Source organism: Desmodus rotundus, chromosome 6 (assembly GCF_022682495.2).
Source record: "Desmodus rotundus isolate HL8 chromosome 6, HLdesRot8A.1, whole genome shotgun sequence".
NCBI lineage: Eukaryota > Metazoa > Chordata > Mammalia > Chiroptera > Phyllostomidae > Desmodus > Desmodus rotundus.
Window position 1 is genome coordinate 89,914,188 of NC_071392.1, and position 21,548 is coordinate 89,935,735.

The following is a 21,548-nucleotide window of genomic DNA, read 5'->3' on the forward strand; positions in this document are numbered from 1 at the left end:
GAGAGCAAGAGGTTCAAACCTTTACAGCAACTCAACATTGCAGTGCTGCCCAAGCACACAAGTTTGCATTTCACAGAGGTATGGGTCTGTGACGCATTAGAAATGGAGAAATGCGACCCTTCACCGAAGAGTCTCGAAGCGCGCTGCTCCTAGATCTTGCATCTCTGTCTCTCTCTCCTTGTCTTCTTTTCTCTCCCAATCTCCTCTCTCTCTGTCTGGCCACCAGGTGAAGGCAGGCCACCAGGCCAGATGGGCCCCATCTACCTCTGCTCCTTGTCTGGCACACAGCCCCTTCCCCCCTCTCCCCCCACTGCTGATTTCTGAGGAAGACCCTGACACACCTATTTGCCTGCTGTTCCTCCTTCTCCGTGGGTCCTGTGGGCTCCAGCCTTGTCCCTCATCTCCCTTTCTCCTCGGGGTGAGGGGCAGAGGCTTCTTTCCTTGTCTCACTCCCCCTGCCCACCTGTCTTCTCTGAACTGCAGGGGCCTAACTCGCCAGTGTCTGCGTCCCCTCTGCCGGGCCTGGCACCTAGAACGACACACCAAGGAGCAGGCATTGCCCTGCGGGCTTAGTGCTGGGGCAGTGCTGATGGTGAGGGAGGGGCCAAGGACAGAGAGGGGTGGAGAGGAAGTGGCGGTGATGAGTTGAGTCCAGGGAGAGGCCAGTTACCTGGAGGGGCTGGGAACAGTGTTTGGTGCCACCACCAGGCCCTGGGGGCTGAGCCTTGGGGAGTGCATGGGCAACGACCCGAGGAGACCAGCTGTGAAGGGCCTGATTCCTGCAGACCAGCAATTCTAACAGCTGTGGAATTCCTCTCACTGAAGGAGAGCCTCTGAAACAGGGTGGTACTGGGATGAGGGGGCTGAGCCAGGGGAGGGGCCGGCCAGGAATTCTCCGCCACGCTGAGGTCCTTCTGGCTCCGCCCTGGGAACCTGAGCTGGAGCTTCTGTCTGGACCTCCCACCAGCAGCCTCTCCTGTCCCCTGACCTCTGGCCTCGGACATGGCCCAACTGAAGCACAGCTGTGGTGTCGGGAGCTGCAGGGGGCCAGTCCCAGCTGGAGACTGTTTGGCACCCAGATGGCCTGCCTAGAGTTTATGCCCTAATATGGTGATGGCCAGCAGCGGCCTGGACAGGGACGGGCATTCATGGGGACTCGGAGAGGCCAGAGACAGGAAATCTTAGCCCTGGAGACCCCCGGGAGCCCCAGTGACCCAGGCCTCTGACCCATACTCCTCACCAGGAAACCCAGCCCAGGGAAGTCCAGAGTCTGGAACCTGGAGGAGCCAGCCTTTCAGGACGGTCTGGGAATTCCGGCCTGGAGGCCTCAGCACCCCGCCCACTCCATTCAGACTTCTCAACAAGAAGGACCAGAACTGCATTCTGCAGCTGGGACAGCCCAGAAACCCTGGCACCCCAAATTGCCAGCCAGCCCAGCCCCTGCCAGGCTGCAGGAACTCCAACTAGAAGCCCCGGTGGGGCTCAGGCTCACCCCTGCCCATCAACACGCACTCGCACGCAGGGCCCCTCGGCCCTCTCTCGCTTTGTGACATTCAAGGAATTTTTCCTTTCAAATAACCCTGTCAGGGCCCAGCTTATTCCAAATATGTGACCTGGAGCCGTGCCTGATGGCTGCGGGAAGTGGCAGGAGGAGGGGCGGCGCCAGCTGCTACTTTCAAGGGGAAAGGGGAGGAAGGAGAGCGGGTGGCCCGAGTCAGCCAGGGCTCTGCCCCCCACCCCTCTGCCGGACGGTTGGGTCTTCTGTGAGCTGCACGTCGCCCACCTCCAGCCAGACCTGCCAACGGACACCATTCCATCCTGGCTGGGAGTATGGGGCGGGGGTCCCTGAAGGCAGCTGAGGGTCAGCCAGGCCAGGGGTGAGGCACAGGGATAGCGGGAGCAAATCCCAGCCTGCGGGCAGGTGGGCTGTAACCCGCACACAGCAGAGATATTAGTCCGCGCCGAGGTGCTTCCGGTAGCCCCGCGCCGGCACGCGCACACAAAGCAGTGCCTCGCCCTCCAGCAGCTCCGCACCTGCCCAACACTCGAGCCTCTTCGGCCTCCGCCCTTGCCCTGCCCCCAGGGAGGCTCCCCCAGGAGCGGAGGCTGGCTTTGGCCGGCGGAGCAGAATGATGCTGCAGTACCGCGGGCGGCCACACAGTGGCAGGCGCGGCCCGCGGTCCTGGGGCGCCAGCGCCGGAGCGAGCGCTCTTGGTGGTAGGGCAGGGGTGGAGGGACCCGGGCGGCGGGGTCATGTGGCCTTTGCTCGTTGTGTCAGAATGACCTTAGGCAAGTCACCTCCCGTCCCCGAGCCCCAGAGTGTTTGTCTGCAGCACGGGGAGGTCGAGCCCACCCCACGAGGCTGGAAGGATGAATGATATGATGTGTGTGAAGCAGGAACAGGACTCGCGGTCGGTCCTGATATGGGGAGAGGCGGGGAGGGAGAGACAGGTGGATGGGCATCAGCAACGGAGAGGCCCCGGGCCCCCTGGCTCAAGTGGCTGATGCCAAGAACACCTCACTCACACCCCCAAACCCTCAGCCCCAGCTGAAGACCGTTGGCTCCCGGTGAGGAGGCTGGGTGCCCAGCCTTTGCCTACTTCCTGGGGCTTGGGATGCCCTGGGCCCTGCAGGGATGGAGATGGGGAAAGTAGACACAGTCGTGCAGCCCACCGCAGGTCACTGCGGAGGGAGGGTGAGGGGACAGCGGGAGGGGCCCTGGGGGAGGACCCGGCCTGGACACATTCCAGGTGCAGCAGGTACAGCTCCTCCTGACCCCGGCGAAGGGCTCTGTCATGCATCGGAACACAGCGCTGGAGGACTTTCATCTGGGGCCAACCAGCTGTGGGCCCCACCCACAGTCCCAAACCGGATTTCCCACCCTTGGTACCCCTGGCCTTGGCTGTGTCATGGGCAGGCCTTATCAATCAGGGCAGCATGGGCTGGGGTGGGAGCCAGCTGGGATGCTGGGCGTCCTTCAGCAAGCCTCCAGGTCAGATCTCCGTCTGCAAGCTAGGTGACATTGTGGCTCCTGAGAGGTGGCTCCTCTTCCCCCACGAGCATTCACTGAGGGCACCCATGTAAGGTGCTAGGGCAGCATGAACGAAGTGGGCCGGCACCTGCCCTCACTGCACCAGGGAGTCAGCGGGACCCTAATTCAGAGCCCAGGCAAGATGGAGGAAGAGAGAACCCAGGCAGAGGGACGGACCCCGAGGAGCAGAGCTGATCTGCCCAACCCTTAGAAAACCTGGGCAACTGCTGTGTGACCGTGAGCAGGTCATTCACCTCCCTGAGCATCAGACTCCCCAGGGGTGCCGCAGGGCTGAGTGATTCCCGCTCGGAGTGCCAGGTGAGATGACAGATGGCTAGAGTGGAAGCATCCAGAGCCATAATGAGACAGGGTGCAGGGCCCTGCAGGGAAGGTGACCTCGGGGAGACAGCTCTGGTCCCCTCCCTGCCACACACCCCACAGGAGGAGCTGAACCCAAAGTCATGCTGAGGGCAGGAGGCTGGGGCCCCCCTCCGCCCACAGGCAGAGAGGCTGTCTCCGTGCAGCCCGGGGCTGTGCAGTGTCAGGTTATATTTAGCCTGGTGGCGGCGACAGGAAGATGCAGAAGGAGCAGCTCCTGGACGGGGGCCACCGTGTCAGTAACACAGCTCTCACGGACAGCTAGGGGCCTAGGACAGCCAGGGATGTTGCAGGACCAGGGGACAGAGTGGGGGTGCTTGAGAGGCCAGTCAGTGAATGAGTACATGTGCCTGAGAGAGCGGGGGAGAGAGAGAGAGAGAGTGTGTGTGTGTGTGTGTGTGTGTAACACGGACAGAGACCATCTTCCCGGCCTGGCTCCGGGGGCCGAGTGAAGCAGACACCCCCAGGGAGGACATACTGCAAGGCAGCAGCTGGAAGCCCCGATCCAGACCCTGACTCACACAGAAGGGGGTCCCCGGACAGACCCCCCACCCCTTCCCAGCCTGACACCTTCCCAGGGGGTTAGAGCGCCATGCAAAGGGTCTCGGGGGGCCTACCCACAGGCATCTGGACCCCCAAACGCACTGCGTGTGTCCTGCCTGCGTCATCCCCCTTTCCAACCACAGCAACAGCCTCAAGAGAAGAGCTTCTCCTAGAAAAGCTTGGGGCCCAGCCCTGCCCTGCACCAGCCTGCTGGGTGCCACTCAGCTGAGCGGGAGACTCACAGGCGTGGCATGTCTGAGGCTCAGACCCCTGCCATCCTGCTTCCCCATGAGCCCCCACACACACAGCAGCGTCCAGCAGGCCCTGCCCTCCCCCACAGCTTTGCAAGCTTCTGGAACTGTGCCCCATCTTTGTGCTCAGCATACCCCAGAACACCTGGGGATGCCTTGAGGACAGCCCACCCTAACTCCAGCTCTTGGTCAGCCAGAGCTTCTCAATCATGCAACTTGTCATCCCTCCGGGACTTGTCCGCCTCACGCGGGACACCGGGACACGCCGACGGAGATAGGCACACAGGAACGCCTCCTGAAAAGTCCGAGGGAACATTCGAGCCTCAAAACACGTGACGGTGACCCAAACATAGAGAAATCTGGCATTGTGCATGGGTGATAGGGTCCTCTCCCTGAAAAACCAACCAGATCAACAGATCGACTAGCAGAACCAACGACAGAGTTCAGTAAGGCTGCCTGGGCCAGCATCAGCCCACGGCCACAGACAGCGCTTGCGTCCGCCAGCACAGAGCGGTTCAAGCCGGTGGTCGCAGAGAAGACCTCCTTCATAACAGCAGCAGAACGGTAATATAGCCAGACACTGAGCAAGAATGCACAAGGCCTTTAAGGGGGGCGGGGGAGAACAAAACAGAACTTTAAATTAAGAAAGGTCACAGAAATATGATACATGGAGGGACAGCCCAGGTTCTTGGGTGGGACAAATATCATAATGATGTCCATTCTCCCCAAATTCATGTATGAAATCAATCTAATCCCAGTGAAGATGCTAACGGGGTTTTTCTTTCTGGGAACTCGATGAAGTTTCTCTAAAGTTTATAAAGAAAAAGAGAGGCCCACAGATACCTACGTCAACCTTTTGAATGAAGAATAAAGAGAAAAGGTTTGCTTTCCCAGGCACCCAGATACACTAAATGTCACTGCTTTTTTTTTTCCAATGAGGTTTTGATGCAAGGAAAGATAAATAAATATTTGGAACAGAATAGAGAGGTCGAAGAGAGACCCGCAGATATCCCTGGGTCGTGAGCCAGTGATACGGGTGGCCCCACAAATCAACGGAAAAGAACAGGCTGTTTCCTAGATGCGTTGGGAAAATTGGCTCGCTACACGGAAAAAAATACAACCGGATCCCTCCCGGACACGGCACACAGAGGTAGGCCCGGGGTGGATTGAAGGCCCAGCTGGGAAAGGTGAAACAATGAAGCACCTAGAAGAAAAAGTAGACCTTCGCAACCTCAAGATGGTGAAGGATTTCTTCAACAAAACTTCAAAGGTGCAAACGAGGCCAACACTCACTACGTTGGTGTCAAAATTAAGTTTCTTTGTCGGAGAAATTTAACAGGGCAACTGAACGTGAGAAGAGATTTGCCGTATCTTGATTCAGCAGGAACTGATATCCAGAATTTACATGTTGAATATTTAACTCTGTGTGTGTGTGTGTGTGTGTGTTTCCATGCGTGCAAGCGACTCTCGCAAACCAACGGGAACAAAAGACGGTGGCTTTTTCCACGGAGGAGTGAGCAAAGGATACGGGCGGGTGACTGACAGGCACATAAACCCGAGAGGCTCTCCAGCCTAAGAGGTGGACGCTGGGTGAGTGAAGGCAAAGAGATGCAAATTCCAGCTGCCAGATATCGCTTTCACCTACTGGACTGGCAAAAATTAGAGAGGTAGCTGAGGCCAGCTGTGGCAGAGATCTGGGGGACCGGGAGTTTCCATCCACCTGCACAGTCGGGCAGGACTTAGTTGAATGAAGTGTCCACAGACCCTGTGACCCAGCAATCCCGCTCCTGGGGATGTAGCCTGAACACACCCTCCCATGAGTCCCAAGGGGCCAGGGGCGAGTGTGGTCACTGCAGCATTATTTAGGGAGACTCTCGGTCTGGAGCGCCCCCTGCCGCCCCACCACCAACAGGAGGTGGGTACACCCCATGGAATATGCAGCTTCAGACTAGAAGTCAAGTAGCAGCCTGGAGGGACTCAAAGGCATTCTCCTGGGTAGGAAAAGTGAGCACCAGAATACAATAGCTAGCACATGCCATTTACATAAATTAAACCTATATGCATCCAGACAAAATACACATTTTGCAAGAACATATGCAAGAGGCACATTCGCAGGAAGTACGTTTGAATGGTTGCCTAAAGGGAGGGTAATGGGACTATGGAGTGAGAGAAAAAGAAGAAAAAAATCAAGTGAAAGAGAAAGCAAAAAACAATAACACAGATATTGTGGTTTCCGTGATTTGGGGGAGAGGCAGGAGCAGGGGTCAGTGGAAGCCTAGGGAGAAGGAGGACGAGGTAGGCAGGGGCCCTGCACAGGACACAGGTCAAGGAAGAGCGCTGTAGGACACAGGGACGCTGAGACCCTTCCCCAGGGCTGGCCAGGACCTGCGGCCCCCGGGGTGACACCCACCTTCGGGCAAGCAGAATGAGCCTTGACACTGGGCTCTGCCTCATTGGCATCTACGGTCTGATTTTCGTCACCTCTCCCAGCAGCACCTGGGAGAGCAGGTGTTTGCTTCCACTCAGCAAATGAGGAATTGCGGCCCTGGAACCAAGCTGGAACCCATGTTTCCAGGGGCCCTGAGCCTATCGCACCCCACAGGGGCAAGATAACCTGTGTGGCGGTTCTCTGTACAGGGCAGGGCTCCAGGGCAGGAAGAGCAAAGCTGGGTTCGAGTTCCCACTCAGGCGCCCAGCAGCTGGGTCACCACGGGTAAGTCCCCTCGCCTTTCCCAGCCAGAGTGTCCCTCCTGTGAAGGTGGAGAGAAGGCCCACCTCTCAGAGAGCCATGCGGACTGCCTGCCAGGGAGCACACGTCCCACCTGCAAAGTGGAAGTGCGGCCACCGCGTCCGTGCCTGTGAGTGCTGCCCATGTAGCTGCCGCTGCCCCCGAGCCTCCTTGCTCTGACTCCGAGTGGGGGGAGGCTGGGAATCCCAGGTGCCTTCCCTGCACCCCACAGCATCCCCCACACATAGCAGGGATGGAGGACTCCCAGGCCCCTCAGGTCACCTTTCCCTGGCCCACCTTCCTCTGGCCCAGACAGCCTCCCCAGCCTCTAATCCCCGTCCCCCTCGGCCACTGCATTCTGTGAGGCTGAGGCTCTTCACGGAGGGAGCAATGGAGGCCCAGAGGTGGAAAGTGATCTGCTCAAAGTCACACAGCAGCTGGGTCACGGAGCCAGAACCCGCTCCCAACCAACAGACAGAGTCACTGACACCTGTATAGGCTTCTGCACCAGCACACTGTCCACCTTGTCCATTCACTGACTCACTCACTCACTCATTCATTCATTCATTCATTCATCCAGCACACAAGCACGCAAGCACATACTGAGCTCCTACTATGCACCAGACACAGAGACTCACAGAGAACACCACAGACTGCCGTCTGCGCCCACGGAGCTCACTGTCCAGTGGGAGAATTCAGACACGGTGACCTCATGCAGAACTGTGAGCAAAGGGACATGGTGGGCCGAGGAGAAGACCCTGGCTAGCCCTCCACATGCTCCGTGTCACCTAACTAGAGAGAGGTTCATTTGAGGCCAACCACTGTGCACAGTGCAGGGATCTTCATGGGCCCTGCACTAAGGACAGGTGGGGGCCGGCTCCCATACGAGTCACCTGTCCCAGGTGTCCCTCCATACCCCACACCCTGGCCCTGACCCCAGGGCTCTCCTCCCAGGGCAGGAGGGAAAGTTTCTGTTAAACTCCCCCCCAACACACACTAGGGGCTAGATAATTCCACTTCCTCCCTGCACATGGGGCGGGGGCGGGGTGATGGGAGAGAATGTGTTTGTAAAGAAAAATGCTCACTATCCACCCAAGCGAAAGGTTCTCTAACGGAGGTATGTCAGACACGCTCGGGGAAGGTGTTTAAGCGTGAAAGGGCTTTCTTGGAACCTGTCAAGACACACCATCCTGGAAGCCACCTCCGGGCAGAAAAGAGGCTCAGTCTCCCAGGTCTCACCCCTGCCCCCATGCTGGACCATCTGATGCCCAGAGCCCCATTCCCCAGAGCACAGGGCCACCGTCAAACTCTGCTCCCAGCGCAGCCAGCCCGTGCAAATATTTACATAGCTCCTCTCCGGGGGTTACAGCAGACACAACACAGAGGAACCCTCCTGACAGGCTCCAGACCCCAGAGGGGGCCAGGAGCGGCCCCACCCAGCTGTCCTGGAGAGCCTGCCTCGCTTCTGCCTCCGGGGACAGGAAGCCCCCTCGCAGGCCAGGGCACCCTGCTCTCACTTAGGAATGCCTCCTCTTGGAACCTCTGAGGAAAGGTGCTGGGTGAGAGAGCCTTGGGCACCTGCAGGCACTCTCCCCTACCCTGTCTCAGAAGGGCCAAGGCGGAGGAGCCCCTGGTGGCTTCCACCCCTGGACAAGTGCTCCCTTCGACTAACCCTGTCCTCTGGGCTGCTCCCAAGCCAAGGACACACCTAGGCACCAGCCACCATCCGCCCCGCCTGCCCAGCTCCATACACCCTAGGGCCGCTTCACCAGGACCCGGTGCTGGGTACCGCTCACCAGCAACTCGGCACACTGCTGGGTAGGGTCAGAGGCCTGAGGGCCAGGGCCTGGAGAGGGCGGAGGGCAGCAAGTGTCTGAGTGTGCAGAGGGGTCAGACATGCTGGAGAAGGAGGGGTGTGGAAGTGTCACAAGCAGGAATCTGATTTTAGGGGACAGGGAGGAGCTGAGGAAATGGCCTGGGGGTGTGTGGAGGGTCACAGGAGGCCCGTAGAAGTGGTGCTGGTGCCAGAAGTGCCTCCACAGGCACCTGGAGGCTAAAGGCTGAGTCTGGGGACAGTAAACCAGTGGATCTGGGGCCAGCTCTGGGGCTCAGGCTCCCCACGGGCACTGGGGGCACCAGGGCGCAGGCCGGCAGGCTGGTCTCCACCCCTCCCCCAGCCTGCAGCTCAGCTGTTGCAGTGGGGGCCCTCTGACCCTGTTACCATGGCAACCAGCCTGCAGCTGGAGCAGAGAAGCAGACAGACTCTTCTCTAGAGACACCCCCATCTCCACCCACGCACGGGGCTCCTGGGGACACAGGGAAATGGAGATCAGGCCAGTACAGGCAGAGGTACAGGGAGCCAGACAGAGCCCTGAGGGAGAAAGGCTCAGGGGTGCCGGTGGAAAGAGGGAGAGAGACAGAGGCAGGAAGGAGATAAAGACAAAGGGGCCAGAGAGTCAGCAGAAAGGGAGCCCTGGGGACGAGGGAAGCAGCACAGATCATGGGCACAGGCAGATAGGCTGTGGCAGGCGGTGTGCAGAGAGATGGCGGAAACAAAGAGCAGAGGGACCACAAGGGACAGAGAGCAGGGTCCTCCACCAGGCCTGGCAGAGGAGGAGCCTTCTCAAAGGGACCCAAGGCCACCCCCATAGCCATGTGAGGCTGCAGGTGCACACCAGCAGCCTGCTGCCCAGCCTTGGCTCCAGGGCCCAGCTGCCAGCCTCACTGCTCAGAGGCTCTGCTCCCAATGCCCCCTTAATCCTGGGCCTGCCGATAAGGGGCACAGACCCAGAGCCAGCAGCGAGCTGGCCCCTGGCACCGCAAGACTCTCCCTCCAGCCCCCACCGCCCCCTGGTCCAGCCCCCCTGCCTCCCAGCAGTCCCAGCAAGTCAGTAACGGAGCTGTCTGGCTCCAGGCCCTGACACTGCACAGAGTTAGGCCAGAGGCACCGACACGGCACAGCTGTCTGCACTGGCTCCTGCCAGCTACAGGCCCCGCCTCCTGCCCGGTCACCCACCTCCCTGGGGCCAAGCCCAGGGACCCCCGCCTCCATGGCTGGCCCAGGCAGAGACCTGAGAACAGCCTGGACAGAAACAAGAGGTGGCCCTGGCGTTCTACACCTCCCTAGTGTACCCTGGTGCATAGGTGTGAGCTCCAGTGTCTATGCTCACAGCCCAGGTCAGACCACAGGGAACGTCCCAAGGGACTGAGTGTCTCATGGCAGGGGAGGGGAGGCTGAGGACATCTGTCTGCATCCTAGGCCTCCAGAGCCAGGAGAAGAGGGGACCCACATGACCCAAGGACCCAGGCTGGCCTGTTGGCCAACAGGAGATACCTGATCCTATGGAAACTATGTGAGAGCCGGGAAGGGGACAGGCAGAGATGGCTGGCACAGGATTTTCTGGGTCACGGCCCCATTTGGAGTTGTAACCAGAAGGAGGCAAAAGAGACTGAAGTTGGACGAGGGGCCTGGGTTCTAGTCCCACTCCCTCCACTGATTCGCCGGTAACCAGACCTCTGCTTCTCAGTGTCTCCATCTGTAACTCGAGTGGGCCAGATTAAGTGATCCTCAAAGCAACCAAGATTCCATAATAGTACCTCTGCAGGAGGGGGCCCTTGGCCATCCCCTCCCACAGGAGCCAGCCTGGAGCAGGAGGGAAGGTCAGTTTCCCAGGCACTACAGCGAAGATAAAAGTATGCAGGCCCCTGATGCCAAGGAGCCGAGCAGGCACATTATCCCAGAATTAGAAGCAGACTCAGGGTGGCAACCCACTCACCCCATAGCCTATGACTCCCCGGTGCTAGACCCGAACCCAGGACTCAATGTGCTCCCATTCTGTTCGTTACACCAACGGTTTGCAACTTGCAGAATAAAATCGCATGTAAAGTGCATCTATCGGTGCCCCTGTGGCTAGCTGGTGCTCCTTTTAATAAATGACGACAATGCAGGATGGCTAGGGCTCTGATCAGCAGACACAGTTCCACTCCCAGCTCTGCCACTTACTAGCTGGGTGACTTTGGAAAAGCTTCTTAATTTCTCTGACCTTGTTTCCTCATCCATAAATGGAAGGGGGAGAAAAATGTATCTACCTCCCAGGGTTGTTGTGAAGATCCCAGGAGATAATGCAAGTGAAACATTTAGCACAGCGTCCAGCACATCGGAGCCGCCCACCGACGTCAGCTAGGACTAGATGGCCAGGCAGATACAAACACGAATCTGCTCTGAGGTTCTGGGAGGCATCAGTGGGAAGGCAGACAAAGGTCCTGCCTTCAGTTTCCAGCTAGGCCGTGGCCCCTGCCTCCTGGTCAGAACTCCCACGTGCTGTGAGCAAATCCTCTTCCACAGGGTTCCAGTGACAGTGACCAACAGTGACAGTGCAGTGATGTCACCGGCCGGGCGCCCCTACAAAAGCAGGGCCATCGGTGGATACGAGTTATGACTGGGCAGCGGCAGGCAACCCTGAGCATACAAGGGAGGTCCCAAGAGGCAAGGCAAGGGGCATGGGGCTGCTGGCTCCCTTTGCCTATCCCCAGGGGGAGGCAGAACATGTTGTCTACAGCAGGTAATCTCCCCCTCCCGCCTCCCGCCCCCCTCCCCCCCCCCCCCCGCCCCGTACTGTACACTGGTCCACCTGTGAGACCCTGGGTTCGGTAAACGCTCATCGGATACACCCTGGTGAGCGGCAAGGTCTGGGCACCACGGGCGGTCGCCTGCCCGGCCCTCCGCAGACCTCCCAAAGGCCTGCTGCGCTGAACCTCCAGAGCAAAGCCCACCCCACCATGACAGACACGTTGCGGGGAACAGCCCCGCCCAGAGTTCTGTTTATTCGATCTCTGATCTCCATCTCCGGAAGCCCAGAGCAGCTGGGCTAGGAGGCTGTGGCTGAGCTGAGACACCTGGCGCAGGAAGGGAAGGCAGCAGGCGGGGCCCTCAACAGATGAGACAAAGGGAACTGAGGTTGGGGAGAGGCACACACCTCATGCCAGGTGCAGCTGAAGTGCAGAAAAGAAAGGGGACAGGGGAGGGGCAGCAGACAGCGAGCCAGAGTCCTGCAGTCCTCCCCACCTTGGCCCTCGGTGACTTCCCCAGACCACAGTCACATGGCAGGGTCTGCCCTAGGTTAGCTAGACGCCTGGGACCAGAGGTGGGTGCCCAGCCACCAGCCTGACCCATTATTTATGTCCACGCACACATCTGCCATCACGGCCGCGCCAAACTCCAGCCTACCTAGCTCAACGTGCCAGCATCTTCCCAGGGGGGAAGAAACCAGAGGTGCCAGGCCCACGGCCAAGCAGCCCCTTGGCTACCCCAAAAAACCATCCCACCAGAGTGAGTGAGTGAGGTGAAGAGACTCTGACTGCCTGCAGCTCCACTGGCCAGCCCTCGCCTCCCACCTGGCCCACTGCAATGGACCCAGCTGCAGTCCTGGCACCACAGAACCTGCTTGGGCTCCAGCCATGCTCCAGCTGCCCCCCACCCCACTTTCTCAGCCCCACACCCGGTCTTCTCGGCCCCGCCCTCGCCGTTGGCCCCGCCCCGTGGGGCCCCGCCCCCGTCACGGCCCCGCCTACCATCCTTCCGGTAGAAAGCGATCTCCACTTTGCGCTCTTCCGCGCCCAGCAGGGCCTGCGCGATTTGCGCGGCGGCGCGGCGCTGAGTGCGCGGCCCGTGCAGGAAGTCGCAGGTGCAAGGCCGCTGCATCACCTCCGCCCGGGAGTAGCCGCACAGCTCGCAGAAGCCGTCGTTGCAGTAGATGACGGCACAGTTCTCCACCCGAGCGTTGGCAATGATGAACTTGCGGCCTGGGGAGGGAGGTGCAGGGATAAGCAGGCACGTGAGCATGGACCCCTACCTCGAGGGCTCCCAGCCCTTCCCTACATTCCCTTGTCACACAATGCCGCCCGCCCGGGGACTCCCTGCCCCAGGGAGCACAGCTGGGCCTGGGGTCCCCAGCAGGGGGCGAACGCAGCTGTACCGACCCAGGTGCTTCCGCTGGCCTGGCGAACGGCGAGCCCCCTCCCTCGCCTGGCCTGCGGACTGGCTGCGTGGCTTCCCCCGGGCTGGCGGCCAGAGGCCGGCCGCCCCCTCCGCGCCTGGGGCCGAGGCCAGCCTGGGCGGGTGTCAGCAACGCGTGTCAGCAGCCGCGGCGGAGGCATAAACACTGAGCCTGGAGAGGGAGACCGGGAAGGGCCAGAGATGGCGGCCAGCCTTCCCTTTGCACTGTCTCCTTCAGCTTCTCTTCCTGACGCCCCCCCTCTAGACTGGGGGCGCTCTCTGAGCACGCCTTACTCCGGGGATCCCCAGGAAATCACTCCCCACAAATATCAGTACTTCCCTGAAGGGGGGCAGTCAGGGGCTGGGGAGTGGGTGCGCCCGAGAGGAAAGTACCACGTGAGCACCTGCTATGCTTTATCTCGTGTAATACTGACAATCCCCGAAAGTAGTCATCCTCGTATTCTAGATGAAGAAAGTGGGGCTCCAAAGAACTTCAGAGCCATGCCCACAGATTGCAACTTGTAAATGACAGAGCCAGCTTTTGGACCCAGTTCTGGCAGAAGGTGAAGGAATATGCTGAGGGCCACAGACAGAAGCCCAAGGTCATAGGGAGCAAGGAAAGGACCTACAGCTCCAACCCTGGAAATACCTGGAGTGCAGGCCGTCCTGAGACTGTAGCCCACTTTAAGAAGGCAGATCCAGGAAGGGGACCTCCCCCAGGGATGTGAGGGCTGCCTCAGTTTTGCCCTATCAAGGAAGAGGTGCCGGAAGGACCCATTCCAGCTAGACTCGGCTCACCCCCTCCACACTTGCCCTGAGAGCCAGGCTGGCTGGTGAGCAGCAGGCAGGCAGCAGAAGCTTATGCCAGGGAAGATGCTCCTGGGATAAGAGCTTTTTATAAACACAGAAGTTTCCGGCCAGTTTGGCCTTTAATGCTGGGGCTTTCAGTAGCAGTCGGAACTCTGCCCCCTCCCTCCCCAGCGAGCACAGGCCTCGGGCTGCAGCCCTAGGCAATCCCAGGGACAAGGCCTAGGCCATCACCGCAAGGCAGGCAGGCTCCTGCCTTTCTCAGCCATCCCTTACCCCCCGCCTCCAGGAAGTTACTTTCTGAAGTTGGGTCATCTTTAGGTCAGTTCCCCAGGCCCCCCAAAACTCCCAGGCAGCGGTCAACCCTAGGAGTCAGAGCTCTCTGTCACATATAAACACCCCTGACTAGGCCTCCGTATCCACCTCAGTCCAAGGCAGTCCAGAGCACCAGCTTCAGAGGAAGAAGAAACGGCTTGGCCCCATTGCCAGGCCGGCAGAGAAGAGTGAGTTTCTTCGAAGGCAGGCCCCACCCCCACCCCCTCACGGAGCTCCTGGAATACGGAACAGAAAGGGACCTGAAAGCCTCCTTCAGGCCCATCCTTCTTGCCAGATGTGGAAACTGAGGCTCAGACTGGCAAGAGAGTCACTCAAGGTCACAGGGCAATCAGGGGCAGAGGTGAGCCCAGAAGCCAGGCCCCCAGATCCCAGCCCGGCACCCCCACCACCACCCCTGCACAGCCTCCTGGAGCCTGTGGGAGGGAAAGCCCCTGCCAGGTGGCCCTCCAAGGAGCCAGTCCCCTCCCCCCAGGATCATCTTGTTCCTCCATCAGACAACGCGGTCTGTCTAATCGACCCTCCCTCCGCCCACCACCGTTACAAGTACACGTTGTCCCGTGCTCTAGGGTCATGGGCAAGGAATGTCACCAGCTCCCCACTCCCAGGGCCCTTGGCAGTCACACCCACTGTGGCACATGCAGCCTTGGGGACAGGCACATGCCCTCTGGGCGGGTGCAAAGCCCATGCCCAGAACATTCACCTAGCCTGGGACATTGCGGGAAGCCTCCCCTACTAGGACAGTTTAGAGAGGCTGTAGTCCCCACAAAGAGGCGCAGGGACAGGAAAGTCCACAACAGGGGAGCACTGCATGGAGGCTGTTAGGCCCTCAAAAACGGGTTCCAGCCCGTGATGCCCTTTCACCCCAGACCGCGCTGTTTGTAGCCTCGTCTGGGGCACCTCCACACTGCCCGTGCAGGGTCAAACTCTTGAGTGACACATACACACACACCCACGCCCAAGAGCAGGTTGGGCACTGACCCTGCATGCTTGGTGTCAGCCTGTCACAGTACAGTCAAGGTGGGCACATGTCCAGTCCTGTTGGGGTCCCACAGTTCGGTCCGTATCCATTTTCCTGTCCGTGCACCCACACAGGGACCATCCACACCCAGGCACCCAGAGTTGGGGATACCTGCATACTCCCGTCCCATCTCCCTGCCCTGCACACTCAGAGTGTCCCACACACTCCCCAGTCCCCGGGGACTGAGCTGAGCCTCCCACCCAGCGCCCTCACGCCAGGCCCCTTGGCCCCAAGCCCACAGCCACCATCACCAAGCCTTGCCCCTGCGACCCCTGGCCGGCGCCTGGAGGACACCAGCCCCATTGACTCGCGCTAGACAGACTCACACGGCCCCGGGCACGCCCACCCCCCATTCACACTCGGGAGAGCTCACCCGATCGTTCCCCAGCCCCCTCCCCAACGGCCCCCTCCCCCACTCACTCTGGCCCTCAAACTTGCGGATGATGGTGTCCAGGAAGGTGTTCTGCGGCGCGACGTGGCCCCTCCGCACCGGCATCCTGAGCCCATGGGCGGGCCGGGCGGGCCCCCACCCACCCCGGCCCAGCCCGGCCCAACACTAGGCTTGGGTAGCCCTACCCGGCCGTGGTCGCCGCACCCCGCGGCAAAGCAGAGCACGGGCGGGGCCGGGACTGGACTGCGGGCGCGGGGTCCCCACTCGGCTCCCGGCTTCGGCCCGCGGGCGGGGCCTGGAGCCTCCGGAGCTCAGGCCGCCCGCACACCTGTCTGCCGGCTCCCGCCGAGCCCGGGGCCCCGCTCCGCTGCCTCCCGGCGCTGCGCTCTGCTCGCCCGAGCTCGGGGCTCCCGGCTCCCACCCGCCGCGCCGACAGCCGCTCGGGTGCCCGCGGCTCGGGCTGCGCCTGCGGCTCGGCCCGGCCGCGGAAGGGTTAACGAGGCGCGCGCCCCTCAGGCTCCGGCCCCCGCCTCCCGGCCCCCTCCCGGTGCCGCGCGCCCGCAGCGCCGCCTTCTCCCCACCCCCCTACACACACCCCGCGCGCCCGTCCTTCCCATTGGCTGAGCCGCGTCGAAGGCTCCCCCCGCCAGACCCCCGCTCGGCCCTGGAGCACCCCCGGACTCGCGCCCCCCCCCCAAGAGGGGGAAGGGACCCTTAGGTAGGATAACCGTGAGCACAGGGGCGACAGCCGGCCAAAGAGGGGACTGGGGATTCTAACCTCACCCCTGTACTAGAAGGCCTGGGGAACCTGACTTGAAGGGAGAGGGCGGGTCCTTGTTGCCCTAGTCCCCCACCGAGCCAAGCACCGGCGCGGTGCACACAGCACGCGCTTAAGGCCTGCTGCAGATGACACAGGGGAGGCCCAGGCCCGGGGAAGACGAGCCCAGGGTCAGGGGAGACCCGGAAAATGTGAAGGGCAAGACACTCTGGAGGCCCCAGGTCAGCGGAGATTTGAGATAAGAGTGGGTGAGATTTTGGAGGGGCACGCACCTACAGCGGGGGCGCCCCCCAACACCGACATACACACATGGCCCTCTCAGGGGTTATCCAGGGCCCTCCAGAACAGAGAGGGACACTTTGACGGGAACTGCGGCTTCCCAGCCGCGGCATCAAAGAAAAGCCCTTGAGCGCAACGTTCCAGCCTGGGGATCCCCTTGTGTGAGCAGCCCGCCCTCCGTCTGCAGCGCGGGGCCAGCCACGCAGGCCCAATCGGCGGGCTCGGGGCCCTGCAGAGCGGCGACGGCCCAGCCCCTCGGAAAACCCTGGCCTAGCCGCGGGCCCCTCCCCCCTGGCCAGCTGGCTTGCAGCAGCTGCGCCTCCCTTATTTAGGCAAGGAGGCCTAAGGATGCTCAAGGGCAGGCAGGGTGTCTGCCTGTCGCCTGCCCATTGCCTGCCTGGGTCTGAGTGAGGGTCTCCGGGCGCGGGGGCCCGGGGCCTGAGCAGCCAGGCAGGGCCCCGGGAAGGCCAGGGCAGAAAGGGAGTGTTGACAGCTGAGCAGGGCAGCAGGGAGGAGTCGGCAGCTGAGCAGTCAGCCGGTCCCCTCCCCTGCAGCCGGGATCAGAGACCCGGCTAGATGGATGGGGCCATGTGAGGGCCCCTGAGGGCTTGCAGCTGCCTCTGTCCTTGGAGCTAGGGGGTGGGTCTTGTCACCAGGGAAAACCGTCATGGGATGTGGGGGGAGTGGAGGAACAAAGGGCAAAGGAGGAAGCAGAGTCTGGAAGGAGAAAGGCCCAGAGGAAAAGGTCTCCCACCCAAACTCTCACTTTCCACCCAGGAGCAAAAAAGATGCCAACACTGCGGCCAGATGGGGCCACTGGCCAGCAGGTGACACCCCTTCTTTATTTGCTGGTGGGTGGGCAGTGAGTCAGGGAGGCAGCCAGTGGGAGAGAAGGAGGTGGCTCTACCAGCCGATGCTAAAAAAGTCCAGAGGCTCTTGCCTGTACAGTCATCTCATCCCTTCGGCCCTCCCACCTCCAGCAGCTTCCCCACTGCACCTTCGCTTGCCCTCCAAGAGTCCCAGAGTCTTTGGGGGCACAGACTCCCCTTCCTCTGTGACCTGGCATCAGGGACATCAGCCCCTCTTGGATGCTGGGCAAAAAACCCAGGCTATGGCTAGCCCAGCACCTCCACCTCCTGTGACCACTCCCCGGACGCTGGGTTGCCTGCCCAAAAGCCACGGTGATTCCCATCTGAATGGGGTGTTTTCCCCTCCACGTTGGGGGGTTTAGAGAATGAGAAAGGGCTTGCAGTAAGGACGGGCGTGGGGACAGAGTACACAAAAGAGACATCTGCAGGTAGCATCCCCTTCTCTCCAGACCGAGGGTGGGGGAGAGCCAGGCTGAAGGAAAGCAGGGCAGGATGGGGGGAGCATGACAGCTATTCATCTGGCCTGGCCACCAGCTGTCCACACTTCAGTACCCACATTCCCAGGACAGGCCTCTGCTCTCATTCCATGGGGGGGATGAAGAGATCAGAGGGGCCCTTGGGCCTCCCAAAAGAGAAGAGACAAGGCCCAAAGTAGCCCTCCCCTTGGAGGCAGCTGCCTCTCTCTCTCTCTCTCTCTCTCTCTCTCTCTCTCTCTCTCTCTCTCTCTCACACACACACACACACACACACACACACACACTCTTCCTGGAGGCTGAGGGGAGAGCCTGGAGGTAGCTTCACTGAGCCACCCCCACAACCAAGAACTGGGACAAGGAAGAGAGGCTGTCAGATGGGGACAAGCTCTCCCCAAAAGCATCCTTCCTGGGCCTGTAGGTGCCAGGCACCAAAAGGTAAAGGGCAACAGATGAGCTGAAGCCTCCCTGCCCATCATCTTCCCATTTCCACTCCCCCCAGGCCCAGGAGAAAGAGGCAAGTGCCCATCCGTAACACCCAGCGGAACTAGAATCTGCTCCACCCCAACTTCAGCTCACAGAGCTGTTCCCGGGGAGAGCTCTTCCTACCCTGCCGGTGGCTGAGGGACCCTCACTGTATAGACAGTGAGACACTAGTCTCCTCCAAGCTCCCAGACACAATTTAAGGAGAAAAGTCTGTGGCAAACATCCTGCCTACCCCACCCTCTGCTCCTGCTCAGTCTGAAGGAGTCAAGCCAGGACATCCTGGGTGGGGAAAAAGAAAATACAGCCCCCGCCCCCGCTATGGACCCCCAAGGACCGGGCCGGGCAAGACAGCCAAAATCGAGCCAGGAGAGCACGCGGCAATCACAGGGGACTGAGAGGCAGCCTGGGGAGCAATGGCTCCCGAGAAACCCTGGGGAGGAGGAGCACGCTGAAGCCCTCCATGTGCAAGGTGCAGCTTGGACTGTGCAGCAGTGTCTGGCTCTTCCAGGCAGCAGGGGCCTGAAGATGCAGGCATTTTTGGAGAGGAACTGGGGTTGGAGGAGAGAAAGATCCAAGAATCTGCATGTTTCCCCTCCAGCAGTGGGTGCTCAAAAAGGGAAGGAGGGAGGAAGGGACCCGCCTCGAACCCCCAGCCAGGGTCGTAACCCAGGGCTTCTCCCACCACCCCACTGTGCACCAGTGGTGGGGCTTTCTCCTTGCCGTGGTGATAGCAAAAGAAGCAAGTAAGGTGTGCCAGCAAGTAGGACTCAGGGGATGTGACTTCTCATCTGGGTTCCACTACTCATCACATCAGCAACGGTTTACTGGGGGCCTCCTGTGCCAGACACCAGGGGGTGAGGGTGGAGAGGGACAGGGGGTAACCGAGGATCTCTGCTCCGGGAACTTTGTCTACCAAGGTGGAGAGAGGCGCTGGGCAGGCAGAGCAGGGCGGTCTGAGCTGATTGCCATGGGGTTACCAGGACATGTTGATTATGTTCAGCTAGAGGAGGTTTCAGAGCAGGTCCCTGAAGGTCGAGATGGGACAGGGCAGAAGCATGGCAGGTGGAGAGGACAACATGAGCAAAGGCAGAGAGACGGAGTCTGTGGACAAAACAGTCTGGGGTAATATCGGTGGAGCTGTAGGCTGGAGCCATTCACACAGGGCTGAGGAGTGTGCTTTTATTGTGTGTGCAAAGGCACAGTGGTGCCCTGACCGGTGTGGCTCAGTGGGTTGGGCACCGTTCTGCAAAACAAAAGGTTGCCGGTTCAATTCCGGGTTCATGCCTAGGTTGTGGGTGTGATCCCCAGTCGGGGCACATACGAGAAGCAACTGATTGGCGTTTCTCCCTCACACTGATGTTTCTCTCCCTCTCTTTCTCCCTCCCTTCCCCCCTGCCGAAACTAAATAAATAAGTCCATAAATAAATCAATAAAATCAGCCACACCAAACCCCATGACTTAAATCAGTGGCAGCATTTATTCTGCTCAAGGGTCTGCCATCAGGGAGGGTGCAGCCAGAACCACTTGTGTCTGAGCCACTCAGCTCAGGACTGAAAGGCTCGTTCACTCATCGAGTCTGCTGGTTGATTCCGGCTGTCAGCTGGGACCGAGCTAGGACGAGGGCCAGAACACCTACACAAAGACTTTCCTCGTGGCTGCCCAGCTTCCTCAGAGCAGGGTGGCCAGGTTCCAAGGGCAAATGTCCCAAGAGAGCTCCAGGCAGCAGCTGTACCACCTTTAGTAGCTCAGCCTCGAAAGTCACAGAAAATAACTTCTGCCACCAGCATGGCCAATCTGATTCAAAGAGAGGAACCTAGACGCCACCTCTCTGTGGAGGAGTGTGACTAATACAGAATAAGAAAAGCACGTGTGAGGGGACCTATTGGAAAAACATGAGCTGCCGCACGGGGCTATGCAGTCATCCAGGAGAGGCATGCCGAAGTCTCGAACCAGATCAGAGGTGATGGAAAGGGGCTGGCTTTCTGTGCAACTTTAGGAGGCTCACTAAATGCCACTTTCCTTACACCTGTAAAGTGAGGAGAGCCAACAAGCTGATCTCTGAGGTCCCTCCCAGCCCCAACAGTGAGTGATTCCTTAATGCTCCACAGTCACACTCTGCGCCCATCAATGCGTCCTCCGTTTTCCCTCAGTACGCATCTCCACCTCCACCTCCTGTCTCTGGGATCCCCCTGAGATCCTCGGTGCCACTGAGGCCAGTGGTTACTCCACAGACAGCACCCTGGTCCGGCCTACAGGTTGACTTCAGGATTTTAAACGTGAAGTGGGAGATCTTTAATGCAGGTTAGAAGACCTTCAGACTCAGCCGTCTCCCACTCCACCCTGCTGTGTACCCATCACTGGAAGAAGACACGTCGCATGGAGTCCACCTGCAGGGAGCTCATAATCCAGCTGGGGAGAGGGAACGGAAGGGCATGAAATGTCCTGAGGACTATCTGGCCAGACCCCCTGTAACTGCCAATCCCGGCAGGGGATCCAGAGGAGGTGGGGCGCTGGGTTGGCTGGGGCAGCCAGGACGGCTTCCTGTCGAAGGCTGGCCCCTCCTGGATGGTAAGGGTTTTCTCAGGCACAGAGGAAGGGAGTGAACATCTTCCTAAAGCAAGATCCCGTGGGGCAGGGGAGGGGGTCAGGTGTGGCATCCTCCCACTGACCTATTTACCCCCAAATGAGAAGGTGGGGCAGTTTCAGTTTCCTCTGCCCCAGAACTCAACAGCCACCTATCCCTGAGATTTAAGGAAGGGGCTCAGCCTCCTCAGACACAGGAAGGGGCTTAAGCCAGGCTCCAGAACTTAGAGAGCTGAAGCTCTAGAATTACTCTAAAGGGAGCACTGATGGGGAACAGGAACCTGGGTGTAAGGGAGAGTAGAATGCTTTGTTTTAGGGTGTTTTTGAGGGTCTGAAAAATATGAAGGAGAGAACCACGCTTTGGTGCCTACCACCAAGGAAGCTGGCCTGGAAGGGGATCCCAGACTCTTGGCAGCGCAGGTCCTGCGGGGCGGGAGCTCCGTCTCTGTCCAAGGTGCTGAAAGCCCTTCCTGACAAGCCCGGCGGGAAACCAGGGAGGGTTGGCTGCTCAGGTGATTGAGACCGGGGCGTCCTTGGGACACAGGGAATTAGAGTCACTCCAAACCGTGAAAATGCTTTTGCAGCTGGGCAGTAGCTTCAGG

At 60.1% G+C, this 21,548-nt stretch overlaps 1 protein-coding gene across 5 annotated transcripts in view; it reads right to left on the minus strand.

Annotated features, from left to right (window-relative positions):
* Positions 1 to 16,000, minus strand: part of KCNH2 (potassium voltage-gated channel subfamily H member 2) — a 30,682-nt gene extending 14,682 nt beyond the window's left edge. For 2 of the 5 annotated variants that reach the window (XM_053927080.1, XM_053927079.1), the window contains exons 1-2: positions 15,508 to 15,999; positions 12,503 to 12,733 (exon numbers count right to left, since the gene is read on the minus strand). In XM_053927080.1, the coding sequence (XP_053783055.1) occupies positions 12,503 to 12,733; positions 15,508 to 15,583 (307 nt within the window). In that variant the 5' untranslated portion in view covers positions 15,584 to 15,999. Of the gene's footprint in view, positions 1 to 10,934; positions 11,334 to 12,502; positions 12,734 to 15,507 lie in introns of those variants that run through there. The other 3 variants (XM_053927081.1, XM_053927083.2, XM_053927084.2) reach the window with 3 other exon arrangements.
* Between the last annotated feature and the right edge of the window lie 5,548 nt (positions 16,001 to 21,548).